The sequence below is a fragment of the Narcine bancroftii genome, chromosome 7, assembly GCF_036971445.1.
Source record: "Narcine bancroftii isolate sNarBan1 chromosome 7, sNarBan1.hap1, whole genome shotgun sequence".
Lineage (NCBI taxonomy): Eukaryota > Metazoa > Chordata > Chondrichthyes > Torpediniformes > Narcinidae > Narcine > Narcine bancroftii.
In genome coordinates, this window is record NC_091475.1 from 19,116,656 (window position 1) to 19,131,170 (window position 14,515).

Here is a 14,515-nt window from a genome sequence, read left to right on the forward strand (position 1 = left end):
GGTGAAGCTTCAAGAAAGCAGCTTCTATCATCACTGGTCCCCATTGGGAACACGCACCTGTTCCCCATACAACCAAACGTTTCAGTCAGATAGGCATTGAAGTAGGGCAACAGAAACTGGAATAGGAAACCAAAGACTACAAAACAACCAAACATGCTGTTTCGTAGAAATGTTAACAGATATAGGTGGCACGGGTAGCATAGTAGTTAGTGCAATACTATTACGCTGCAACCGTGTCTGCCTGTCCCGCATCGGACTTGTCAGCCACAAACGAGCCTGCAGCTGACGTGGACTTTTACCCCCTCCATAAATCTTCGTCCGCGAAGCCAAGCCAAAGAAAAAAAAATTACAGTGCCAGCAACTCAGGTTGGGTTTGAATCTGGTGCTATCTGTATATGTAAGCTGCTTTTATAACCTGTCTGCATCTAGCCTGATTAAGCATTCCCAGGCACGAGACGTCATTTGCATAGCACCTGAACTGAGTGCATGCCCAGGTATGCTTGGACTGACCAAAACAGCTCGCTTTGTGGGGAATATACTAGTAGACTTGAAATATGACAGGAAATCACAAAATAGGTTGTATCTTTAAAAAAAGGTAAGCAAAAAGAACATTTTTGGGTTTCCTCCAGGTGCTCCAGTTTCCTCCTACCCTTTAATACGTATCATGGGTGCAGGCTAATTGGGATGGAAGGGCCTATTACCAAGCTGGATATCCAAATGAAAATATGGGAATAGCCACTATTGCCAGAGCATGAATTTAAAAGGTCATACACAAAACTGATAAGGAAATTTATTAATCCCAATCGCAAAAAAACTGAACAACAGCTGTAAGGGAACTTTTATTTGTCCCCTTTACAGAGACATCTGTATAAATTCCACAAATACTCTGGGCATCAAAACTGGTTTGAGAACAATGACAGAATTCAAGGGACTGGAAAATATCTATTCCACATTAAGGAAGCAAAAATTACAACACTCTTTTTGCACTTAAAATGCCATTACTCTGCCAAAATTTTATTCACAACATAAATGCATTCTTTTGAAATAAAAAGCAATATTTAAAATAACTGACCGAGAAGGGATAAGGAACTTATATCACTAGCTGTAGACAAATGTTTGCTTAGTCACTAGAAATATACCTCTTTTGCGACAGTGTGCCAATACAGATGGCTCTCACAGGTGTCCATCTTCTCTCGATGCAGAAATTTGCACTTGTCTGGAACAAGGAGGGCATCACTTACAAATTCACCAACTGCGCAACAGGGGAAAGAAAAGTTTTAGTATCAAAGTGCAACACCTGATAACCAGCATCAAAAGACAGTGGAATTCAATAGATGAAAAAAAAATTAACATCAACTATAATTGCACCAATGAGCACAGCATGAAATGTTTCTCGACTTCAAAGCCCTTTATTCCAAAGGTTTTGCATCTGATCAACCTCGGTTCAAATAGGGTTCAATGTACTACTAATGCAAGAACTCAAACCAGGTGGCTATCCCAATACTCAGGCAGGTAACAAGGAGTCTGCAGATTCTGAGGAATTAGTACCGATACACAAAATTGCTGGAGGGACTCGGCAGCATCCATTGAAGGCAATAGACTGTCGACACTTAATACTTAGGGAGCTGGGATATATTAAAATAAAACTTTAAGAACTATAGATTTACTTTCCTTAGTCAAATTAATTTTTTTTGCAAATATTTATATTATAAAATGGGCAGCACAGTTAACATACTGGTTAGTGCAATACTGTTATAGTGCCAGCAACCCTGGTTTGAATCGGCACGGTCTGTAAGGAGTTTGAATCTGGCACGGTCTGTAAGGAGTTTGAATCTGGCACGGTCTGTAAGGAGTTTGAATCTGGCACGGTCTGTAAGGAGTTTGAATCTGGCACAGTTTGAATCTGGGGGCTCTGTCAGGAGTCTGTACGCTCTCCCCATTTCCTCTCACGATTCAAAATGTACTGGGATCGTAGGTTAATTGGGTGTAAATGGAAGCCACAGGCTCATGGGCCAAAAGGACCTGTTACCGTGCTGCAGGTCTTAAAAAAATCCAAAAAAAGTAACAAACCCAAATAATTAAAAGGGTTAAAATCTCTACAGTATGAATTTTCATATAGCCTTTGTTACAGTGATCAGAATGTTCTCCAAATACATGTACTGAAATAGAGAATATGCAGATTTTTCTCATAAATGAATACTGCTCAGCCTTTCCCTCCAGCTTTTGCTCCAATTATAACTTAATGGTGGTTATTTTAATCTGCTATCCTTCACAAATCATGCAATCCGCGCCCCCCCCCCTTACCATTGATGTCAATGGAATGAAAGACAACAAGGTAAAATAGAGCTGATACAAAAAGACACCAAATGTCTTAATAGGCCAAAATGCAGCAGCTGTTAAGTTGACTTAAAAACTTCAACTAGTTTTACCATCTCTGCAGCTACCCCATTGCACTTTTCTGGAATAATTCCCTCATTTTCCATCCTCTACCCCAAAGTCACTTAAAGCTATCCTGTCCATGCCCTAACTCACATGATGCTATTAAGTGTGAAATGCTGTGCATGCTCAGAGGGAAATCAGGTATTTTTTCCTTTTATTCTTATCAAAAGATTTCTTGGTTTAAAAATATTTGTGGCAAATGTCTCAAAGACCCTGACATACCAGAGTCAAGGCAACAAATGATTAGCAACCGTGTGACCAAGGCCAGTGTGTGAAAGTGCATTCTTAAGTAATCCAGCATATTCAGTTGCATTGGAGATGATTATTAGAATTAATCTTAGCTCTCAGTATGTTACAAACAAATCTGTTCAAATGTGCATGTGGCTCAAAACCACAGAAGCCTAAAGGTTGGATAAGGCTTCAAGAAAAAAAAACTACAGGAAGTCATTGAAACAATCCTGTCCTTTACAGGCCTTGAAGTATTTATTTACACTGGTACCCAAAACCAATGACTGATTGCTTCATTCTACTCGTCCAAACATACAGCACTGAAAACATTCAACAAAAATCTTTTAAATCATAGGAGGTACACAAGTCAGCTGCTCTATATTGCTGCGATTAACAGATGAGTATCAAAACAACTCAGAACATAGAAATCGACAGCCCACAGTTTGGTGCCAGCTCTAACATCTGTTGAAAAATTCCTGATTGCATAACCCTCTTTTTTTTCCCTCAGTTCCATATACCTACCTACTATTAAACCAAAATGTCCTAGATCTAGGTTCATTTACCGTATATTTTGGCATACAAGTCGAGCCGCGGAATCAAAAAAATCTCTCCAAAAAATGGGGGTCAACTTATACGCAGGATATACTGTTGAGACTTTAATCAGCTCAAAAACCAAAACATGCTGATCCGGCATATAAGTCGACCCTTGAAAAAACAAAAAAAACCTGACAATGACAGATTTTTATTGAAAACAGCACAATTAGAACCTTCAAAATCATTCTCGTCATCTGAAAACAAAAATACATTTAGATACCCTTCAAATTTACTCTCGCTGTCGTCGTCTGAGGCAAAGGTGGTGGAAAGCACATCTGTACACTCACTGTTTAAACAGTCATCATACGAGTCCCAGTCTGTATCTGATGAGGTGGTTCCTGCTTCATCATCAGTGTCTCACAAGAAATCATCTCCCGTGCCATCAATTCACAAGAGATGCTGCACTTTTTAAACGATTTCATCACAGTCTCAGCTTTAACTCTGTCCCATGCCTTGAGCATGAAGTTACAAGTGATGCAGCACACACTGCCCCGCCTTTTGCAAATGACTTTTCCTTGCGCACGTGGTCTTTGAATGGCTTGTTCAAGCAGACACGGAGAGGTTACAATATAGACATCAAACTACTGGTATTATGTAGTGCTAATCTACTTTTAGTCTTCTCAGTTGTGGCTACGAAGCATATTCCAGACCACCAAACCCTGTTCTTTGCATAAACAGCCTGTTCCATACATTGTCTATCGATAGTTTTAAACCATTTTCATCCATCCATCCTTTTCATGAGAATGTACGAAAATACTTGCAGGGAATTTTATTTTAGGTTTAATTTTTGTGTTTGAATCTTAACATGCATCTTAACTTTGTTCTGTCCGCCATGCATGATAACACCACGGTAAACCTGGTCTTTTCATAGCCTGTACTTCTAGTTTGCACAGTTTTAACACCTTCCCATTCCAGTGTTATTGCCTATCATGTCAAAATTCATGGGGGTTTCGTCCATGTTTCCAATATTTTTCAATGCAAACTTGTGTTTCTGCTAGTTACGTATAATAAACTGATGAAAACTTAACTTTATGATCAAGACCTTTTCGTAATTTCTGTGCAATTTTTGATTTTTGTCATAATACCAGATTTTTCCTGTTCATGAAACATTTGTAGCCTCAAGATCTTTACTGAGGTCCAGGTGTGACTTTTCCCACAGCAGTGAAAATGTTCTTATTTTATTTCAGGCGACGATGTAACAATCTTATCTCACATTCCCATTCTCCAACGTGATTTTCTAACTCTGGCCAACGAGTGATTCCTTTTCTCAACGAACATTACCTTCTTGGTATTTTTCTTAAAGTCTCTTCTTTCTTCCTCCAATCTCTTACCAACTTCTCATATACATCAAATTTTCTTGCAGCACCAGTTGGCCATTTCTATCACTCTTCTATCACTTTCAACTTAAAACTTGCTTCATACTTTCATCACGAGTTGCATTGTGTCATGATAGCAATCAGTTTCAGTCAACGCCCAGCAGATCAATCCGTGTAATCTTTGGGGGTCAACGTATAGGGTCAATGGACCAACTCAGGCATCCAGAAAATTGGGGTCAACTTATATCCTGGATATACTATAAAACCCATATAAAGAGGCTGAAAAAAGGGGTCGACTTATATACTAAAATACATGATAATGGTTTGGGACAGCTACTGTCAGATTTGTAATAAAGACTGAACTGAGTCTATGTAGATGTCTTTTATTCACTTTTCCTTCTCCATCACTTTTCTCAATGTTTCAAACAATTAAATTCAAAACCCATAAACTGCACAAAATTGATGCATTAACAACTTCCATTAACTAACCACAAGCTGCAGAAATAAGTTACATCTTTGGAAGGAAGCTGGAGTGTCAAACCACAAAAACTAAATAGCTACATTAGCTGAAAATGTTAAAAGTGACCAGAATAGGAATTAGAAGAAGGCGGCCACTCCAATTCTCTCCTGATAAACCAATCAACAAGACCATTGTTGATCTAAATGTAATCTTATCCCAACATTCCTACCTATTTCAATAACCTTTCACCTCCTCTATTAAGAAGGACCTCTCTGCTTCTACATTAAAAATATGCAGATACTCCATTGTTGCTGGACTATGGACAATACTCATTGGGCGGGGGGGGGGGGGGGGGGGAATCATATTTGTCTTTAACTGGTCAATCCCTTAATTTTAAACTATTACCCTCATTTTGATTTTACCAAAAGGAAAAACATCCTGTTATAAATTTAGACATCGACCATGATAACAGACCATTTCAGCCCACGAATCCATACCGCCCAACTTATAGCCAATTAACCTACAATGCTGAGTCATTTCTAATGGTTGGAGGAAACTGGAGCCCTCAGGGAAAACCCACGCAGATATGGGGAGAATGTACAAATCCGTACAGGCAGTGCGGAATTCGAACCCGTCATGATTGCTGGCATTGTAAAGGTGTTGTGCTACCTGCGATGCCAACCATGCCGCCCTAAATCAAGACTCCTCAACAACAAACATAATCAGGTATTCATTTAAGGACTCTGACTTTTGCCCTTTATTGATTTTTGTTTCACTTTTTTTTAAATATTGCACAGTTTGTTTACGTGTGTATGTTGAGTCAGTTTTTATTTTGCACTGCCAATAGTGGTAATTCTGGTTCGTCCACAGGAAAACGAATCTCAGGGTTGTATGTGATGTCATGTATGCACTCTGACAATAAATCTGAAATCTGAGAATTCTTCTGGATATTATGTTTCAATCAAATATTTTCTCACACGTCTAAATTTCAGCAGATAGAAGTCTAACCCATACAATCTGAATTAAAAGGTAACAAAATTTCCAGGCATCAGTCCAATTCATGTATAATGCCAAGAAAGCAAATAGCCACTCTATGTTGCCAGAGAAGTAGCACTGCATGAAAACATTTTGTTGAAACCGGGTTGTTTTGAATTAGTAAGTTGGGTCAGTGGGCATATTACTTCAGTAAGACGAGCCCTGTTTTGGGTGGTGCTGGGTTGAAGGAAGGTTGGCTGTGAAGCCAAGAGAATGGTAGAAGTTCCTAAATCAATTCAATTTTCTCAAGTTAGCACAACACCTTGAACAGCCGTTGGGACTTTTTCTAAATACAGTACTTTGACCCAGTTGGGAAGTGACTGAATACCATGCAAAAATAAATCTGCAATAATTATGTTCACCTGGCTATGGAAAGCACTAAAATCAAACTGGCAAAAAGTGATTTTAGAAAGTCTAGCCTTGAAGGACAGAAACAAATCAGCTATAATATAGAAAAATAAGCCCAGTATAATGATACAGAAATCTCACCTGCTTCAGTTTTTCTTGAGTATAAAGGACCCAGAACATGTTGCTGCAACTCAACCTTGTTTGATGCCACCAGTGAACATGTAAAAAGGCTCCCTCCCCAGCACCAATATTCTTCACTGAGCGTGAACAGTAAAACCAGAAAAGGAGGCGAAACTGTGCACACTCACACTCCATGGAAATACGATCAGATTGCCATGAACTAGTTAAACTGATTTGATGATGGAACTTGTTTTATTAGAAGTAAAACACCAAAGTCTGCAGACACCGTGGTTGAAGTAAAAGCACAATGCCAAGAAACTCAGATGGTCAAAGTGTGTATTTAATGTAGCAAAGATACATAACCAGCGTTTTGGGCTTGAGCCCTTCATTAAGAGACCTACCTATATCTTTATCTTGTACATAAAGTACATTGTTTGACCTGCTGAGTTTCTCCAACATGTGTTTTTACTTGTTTTATTAATTTGGATTATAAAATGTTACAGAAAATTACTAAAGATTACTTCAAAATTGTCGATTTTCAAGAGACCTCAATGACTTAAGAAAAATTGCAGAGGCGATGAAAGATTAACAAAATGCCTGCCATCAAAATGGTTCCTTAAAAAGAACTCTCAAGGTCAAATCAAAGCAGCACATGCAAAATGGTGTTTCAATCTGGCACAACATCAGATAGACTGAGACAAGTCTTCTCAGCCCAGCACCATCAACTCCCTGTAGCTCTACTTCCCTTAAACCTTTTGATAATCTCAGCTACAAAGGAATTCTTGCACTGTTTAGTCACAAGACTTGCTTTAATGGATTAATGACCATCGATGGCAAAGGCCTGAAACTTGTGTTTAGCTGTTGGTAATTTTACAAAGGGGATGTCAAAAATTTATCAAATTAAGGTCATGGTGAAATGTTGTGGCAAGGAACTGGGTGGGAAATAGAAGGAAGAGATGGGCTCTGAGAAGAAACGGGTCCCAATTGGATGTGTTTCAGCAGTTCTCCAGTACTTAAAGGACAAGACCAGGTTGCACGAAAAGGAGGGAGCAGATCTGGCAAGAATTATTGAAAGAACAATAAATGGATCCATGACATAAGGTGGTCAGTGAAAAGATAAAGCAAGAGCAATATAAACCTATAGGGGTTGGATGTTCTGGGGTTACAGAGAAAGGCCAAGACATCATGTGGCAAAATCAGGCCAGCAACAGTAGGACTTCAGCCTGCAGGACCGGCTACCAATTTGGATCAACGAGTTTTGGCATATGTGGCATCTGTTGCAGGTGACACTTCTAGTTTAATGGCCTGTTCTTCAGCTCTAAGATTCAGAATAATTTAAAAAAAGAACAATTTCAAATTTCGTGATGCAGTCAGTAAAGCCGGCCGGAGCCTCACTGTGCCAGCGAACCAGGTTCATTCCTGACCTCTGGTCCTAGAGTTTGAAAGTCCTCATTCTGATTGCTTGGGTTCCCACAGGCACAGATTTCATTCACATTCTGAAGATGCACAAGATAGGAGGCAAATATAAAATGCTCTGTGGCAAGTGTGTGGTAGAAATCTGAAGAATTCCTATTGGAATGTGGAAAGAATAAAATGGGATGAGTGTAAATGGGTGCTTGATAGCCAGTATTGACCTATTGGACAGAAGGCTGGTTTCTACACTATAACTATGAACATTGGGATATGAAGTTAGTTGGAGAGAGAGAGAGAGAGAGAGTATGTATGTGTGTGTGTGTGTGTGTGTGTGTGTGTGTGTGTGTGTGTGTGTGTGTGTGTGTGTGTGTGTGTGTGTGTTAGTTACACAATTTAAAACCATCTATAATATAGGGAAATAAATTGTCATTTCTATTGCTTGTTAATTCAAGATCTGCCATGCCACAACATACTAATTTTCTGCTAAGAATGTGTTCTATATTTTGAAATAGCCCAATTAGCACACTATTCCCAACCAGTGCAAAAATTAATTAGCAAGGAATAAAAGCTCCTTTAACCAATCAAGTATATACAAGCTTTAATTTTCAAATAGATGCTATACAACTAATGGCCCTGAAGATGCAATGTTTTCTTCTTTAGTCAGACTGCATACAAATGAGTATGCAGATGGGGGAAGCCGGAAAGTGTGCTGACCAGCTGCATCACGGTCTGGTCTAGGGACACCAATACTCCTGAGCGTAAAGCCCTGCAAAAGGTCGTGGACACAGTCCAGGACATCACAGGCAAAATTATGAGGTCATCTACAGGGAACACTGACGTCAGAGAGAAGCAGCAATGATTAAGGATCCATTCCACCCAAAACATGTTCTGTTCTCACTGCTACCAACAGGAAAAAGGGACAGGTGCCACAAGACTCACACCACCAGGTTCAGGAACAGTGGCGTCCTGTCCACCTTCAGACTCCTCAGCAATAAACTCAATCGGGACTCTGACTTTGCACTTCTTTCTCTCTCGGCATTCTAGTTTGTTTACATTTTAAAAATTTGTTTACGTGTAGATTGTGTACTTTTTTTTGCACCGCCAATAAATGGTGATTCTGCCTGGCCCGCAGGAAAAAAGAATCTCAGGGTTGTATGATGCCATGTATGTACTCTGACAATAAATCTGGGTGGGTTGCTGTGGGAGGTGGTGACTGAAAAAGAGGGGAGAGAAATCACCAGGCGATGATTACAAATGCAGTGCTAATGTTGACATTTCAATCTGCCTGCAGCCCAATTTGATACAACTGCTCCAGCAGACATACATCATGGTCAGACGCCTGGGACTCTGATTTTCACATCCAAGTCCAAAAAACAAGTCAAGCTAGTTACTGGGAAATAAGTGAGGATATGGGATGAAGAGAGAGCTGCAATGTCCTGATAGGATGGATGACCTCTAATGTTGTAAGAGAATATTTGAGGGTTTACAATATACTATAAATGTATTTACACAGCTGCAAACCAACTGGTCAATCTGATTCCTGCATATTTAAATATGATAATATGCTTTTTTGAAAAACAAAGTAAAATACTGTGCTGGTTGTGAAGGAGGTACCTGTAAAACATTTTACCTTCTGTAACTACACTTCAAAAAGATCAGAGGGATTTTAAGGTACGGCAGATCAACTGATGCTCCCGGTGGTTTCTGTGGGGAGAGCTGGCGCCACGACTGGCATATCCCTTCAAGGGTGGAGACTGCCAAAGCACCATCTTTGCTTAGCTGTGAAAGCAGTGTGGCCTATGGGGGTGGTAGGGTGGGGCAGTGTGCATTAAATGTGCCACATTCTCACCAACCTCGAAAACTCACCTTAATAGGTAATTGCACGCAAACACAGTTATGAAATCAGTGATCAGAAAGAACAACATGAAGCGGGCACAGCATGTTCAATTAATTGTGCTCAGTGAAATATTTATCTTAATTAGGCAAACAGATGTTGAGAGGCAGTGCCTATTTGGTTATAAATTACACTAGTTCCAAGAATTGCTTCGGAGCAACCAATTTTCTGTTGAAACTCGATCAAGCCAGAAAATTCAAACGGCATTTATTAAAAATGGGGCAGCACGTTTGGTGTAGCAGTTGCACACAACGCTGTACATTCTCCCCGTTTGCTGCAGGCTTCCTCCAATTGTTCTGGTTTCCTCCCACCTTTCAAAACATACTGTGGGTTGTAGGTCAATTGGACAGGACAGACTTGTGGGGTGAAAGGGCCTGTTATTGTGCTGTACGTCTAGATTTAAAAATAATACAGGGACATTGACAGTAATGGTGTAGTTTGATTAAAACAATTAAAACAGGCTCATTAGAATTTTATCTAAAAATCTTAAAACACTACTACATTCAATAACTGAGCTACATAACCTTTAAAAATATTAGATGCTGCATTCAAAAAAACTAGCTTAAATATGGGATCAAAAGGAACTTCACAATGCTGAAACACATCGCTCCTCTCTTGTTAACTTCTAGGACATTCTAGGCTGCTCTTTGTAAACCAGCATAGAAGAGCATGAAAGCACAATTTACAGGGGATGGAAAACATATTTGAATGTCTCCCAGTGGTCTGGATGAATTATTCTGGAGCAACAACATTTGAGGCAAGCTGACAGAAAGCTTCAGTGAGGATGCAGAACAACATTTGCAATGACAACATCATCAGGTGCACAATAATGCAGATCAGAATGAACAGGCTGGTGGTGACCTCGCTGAAATCTGGATTAGGTGAGAATTATAAGCAGGGTAGTGGAAAGGGGGCTCGAAAGCAGAAGCAAAGCGTGGGTCTAGACATTAAAAAATCTGTGCTCTAGACAAGATTTGCACAAACGGAAGTGCCTCCTGAATTATACTTGATTAAAATAAAATCTTTCTGTGTTGTTCACTTTCTAAATTTGAATTCTTTAGGATATCCATGCTTATAGATGATCAATTTTGCTTCATTTTTTTCACTATTTTTATATAAGATGGATTTTATTATTGCCTCAAAATCATCTGCTGCCAGGGTAAAGGAAATTAACAAATGCTTTTATGTGCAACTTAATGTTAAAAATTAACACAAGGAGCTGCAACACTCAATTATGACATAGGAAAAACATTTGTAGGCGGAATGCCATCAAAAATTAATCTTTGACCTTTACCAGCGTGTTTCTCCTTATTCCATATTACAATTACCAGTGCTCCCATCTTGAACTCTTGATATCTAACATTTGGACATTATGACTGTGGGAGTGGTGATATGCCTTATGACAAGTAATATAGACTTCACAGCTACCAGGCAGTAATCCTACTCCTCAAAAATCTATGCAAGTCTTATTACAGATTCTCTTGGGAATTTGTAGCTATTAGAGTGTAAAGGGGCAAGCCCACATCGCAATGAAGCTCAAGTTGTTGGATGTAAAGGTTCCATAAATGTCATGCAATACTACATTTAGAATGTAACATACATTAAATTCTTTAACTTTTGTCTATCGTAAGGCAGACAGAGAGTCACCACTTTGTCCAGTAGCCATCACAGAAACCTACAGCACCTGGTGTTCCTAGTTGGCCTCCCCTCCAGATACTGACAAGTCCTGAGCCTGCTTAGCTGTAAGATCAGACAATCTGAGGCCTATTCAGGCTAGTAGGTGCTGCACTCAGACTAGTAGGTGTTGTGTGGGCAGGCAACCTAAAAAGGATACTGACGAGAGACAGCCTTATTTAGTTCTTCCCACGACAATTAGTCTTACAATTTGCCTTTCCTGCTTTCGAGTAACTAGTTGAGTCACAGGAAATTCAAGTTTCAGGAAAGCCAAGACAGCCAGTGTGGAATTTCATGGAATGGATTGATACTCTAGTGAGTTAGGAAAGAACTCCCAAGTTGAAGACCAACAATGGGATACAGGGAAGGGAAGAGAAAAAGAACTGATCACCACAGTTTACAAAAGGGACTAAGCGAGAATAAGAACAGGAAATGGCTGTGATCACGTCACCAAAAAAGTAATGAAGAACTGAGTATAATGGAAGTTAAATTTATCCCCAAAAGATAAAGGAAAACCTTAAATGAAATACTCGTACAACTCCATTCTTCTACCCAGCAGTGCACCATATTACTTTCCTGATTGCAGCTGAAAACTGCAAGACCGAACTAGGTTATGTGTTTTATTGAGGTTGAATTTTAGATACACATTTTGATCGAAAGATTTCTCTTAAAAAAAAATACAACTTTATAAAAGTAATTGAAGTAAAAGATGGGAACACATACCCAAACATCTGTAAGGAACCACAATATGAGGGTGGCCTTTACATTGTTTACGGCCCTTCTTGCACCAATTCTGGATTGTGATAGGCTGATTAGCCTCAACAACATTGGTGATCTGCAAGTCTGGATAAACCTAGAAGACAAAAGAAAACAAACTGAAACAACATGTGCAAATAAAAACCGCAGGGCTGATTCAGCTGATGTTTCAGTCTCAACATTTGTCTTTCTGAACTGTTGGATGTGCAGTTTTCATTGTCATTGGATCCTTTACATCGTTTTGGTTTTAGACACGCTCGGAAGCAATTTTGATCTTCAGCTCAAATTGTCAGTGATGAGTACTTTTGGCAAAATTGCTTTGGTTGACTAGGTACATCTGAAGACTGATAGAATTAAACACTATATATATTTTGTGGAAAGTTATGCATGCCAGTTAATCCATGAAAAATAAAATGCAATGCTCAGTGAAATCAATTATAATAGGATTTCAGATCACATTATAGGCTTAGATTCAAGTTGAAAAGAAAAAGGTAATAAGTTTCCAACCTAAACTTTGTATGCAGGATTTGAAAATCAAACTACCGTATTAGTGCCAAAGGAAAACAAACTGCTGGAAGAACACAGATCAGGCAGCAGTGGATGGAAATGGACAGTCGACATTGAGTTGAGACCTTTTATCTAGGCTTCACCTTCAGAGTAGTTTCCACGTATCAGGTTCCAGTCTCTTCCCTTTCTCTGCAGCACCTATCTGCCAATCAATCCCTCCACACCTTGATCCACCTATTGCTTATCAGCTTATTGTCCTGCCCCTTTGCTCTGACCATCACCCTCCACCCTTTTAGTCCAGAAGAGCCTTGACCCAAAATGTTGACTCTTCATTTCTCCCCACAGATGCTGCCAACCAAGTTCCTTCAGCATTTCTTTTATGCCCCAGATTCCAGCATCTGCAATTGTGAAACAAAGCCAACTATAAATGAAAATATAGAACTGAGCAGTTGTCTATTATATACTGATATAATCATAATCCTTATTCACATCCCATGTCATACAGTTAATGGAAAGCAATTAGTGCACCAGCGATCCAGGTTCTCCCTGTGTCTGAATGGATTTTCTCCGGGTGCTCTAGTTTCCTCCCATTCTCCAAAATGTACGAGTTTATAGGTTAATTTGGGCAGCATGGGTTTAAATGGCTGGAATTTGCTTCTATTCCGTGATAAATAAAATGTTAAAAATGTAAAAGTAAATTATTAAATACATTCAAAGGCAGCCATTCTCAATGTGGGCCCTTGGGACCAAAGCACATTTATGTAAAAGCCTCCTTTTCTTTTCACTTCATGTAACAAATATTTTAAATATTTTTTTTTAATGTAGTCAGTTGTAGAGAAGTATGGAAACAAACAAAACTTGACTGCTTCACAGGGATGGGTACGATTCATTTAAAAAAAAAGGCTTTAGTTCATGTTCTGGACCTGGCTTAGCTGACAAAAATTTTGGAAAGATGTTTTTCAAATATTATTGGTAATTCTTAAATTAAAATTGGAACCTTGCCCTTTAATTTCTCTTTATGAATCACCTCAAGATGTTGATGTATTGCTGACTTCAGTTCAAAGCTAAATTTTATCTTTTACGTCATTGATAGCCAGACGTGCATATTCGATTAAATAGAAAGATAGCACCCCACCTACACACACACACACACACACACAATGGCTAAGGGAAATCACGTCTTGTTTAACGCTAGAAAAAATTAGATATGCTATCAAGGATTCAAATGTTAAGTTCCAAAAGAAATGGGGCCCAATTATGGACTATTATCATAATCTCAAGAATTAGTTTTGTTCTGGAATTTTGGTGCTGTGTTGTCCTTCTCCAAGTTCGTGCCATTTGATTCATACACGTCAACTTTCAACCTTGCTTAGAGGATGGGTTTTGGCGTTTCTTTTTGGTTAAATTTTACTTTATTGCCAGTGATTGTACTCTGGATTTCCTCATCATGAGAATTATTTTATAATTGTTCTGTTTAATTGGTTATACAGTAAAATATCAATAAAAATATTTTAAAAGAAAATAAAAGCTCTGTACCGCTACAAATATGCTTATTCTTTTTGCTTCCGAGGCAGTGTCCTTTGCTATCAGCTCACAATTACCATGTGGTGAATTCTGGTTACCTGCTGAGATCAGTTTGAGACTCCAGAAAGTGAAGTTTATTAAACCTAATTTGAATCATGATCAGAGAACGTGGAAAATACAAATTTGGGAGAGAGCATGCGAGAAACA

General features: G+C 39.0%; 1 protein-coding gene across 4 annotated transcripts in view; it reads right to left on the reverse strand.

Moving 5' to 3' along the window:
• The window catches only part of LOC138738565 (amyloid-beta precursor protein-like), a 138,821-nt gene that overhangs the window by 63,939 nt on the left and 60,367 nt on the right, over positions 1-14,515 (reverse strand). For all 4 annotated transcript variants that reach the window (XM_069889014.1, XM_069889013.1, XM_069889012.1 and 1 more), the window contains exons 3-4: positions 12,245-12,374; positions 1,140-1,252 (exon numbers count right to left, since the gene is read on the reverse strand). In XM_069889014.1, the coding sequence (XP_069745115.1) occupies positions 1,140-1,252; positions 12,245-12,374 (243 nt within the window). The remainder of the gene's footprint in view (positions 1-1,139; positions 1,253-12,244; positions 12,375-14,515) is intronic.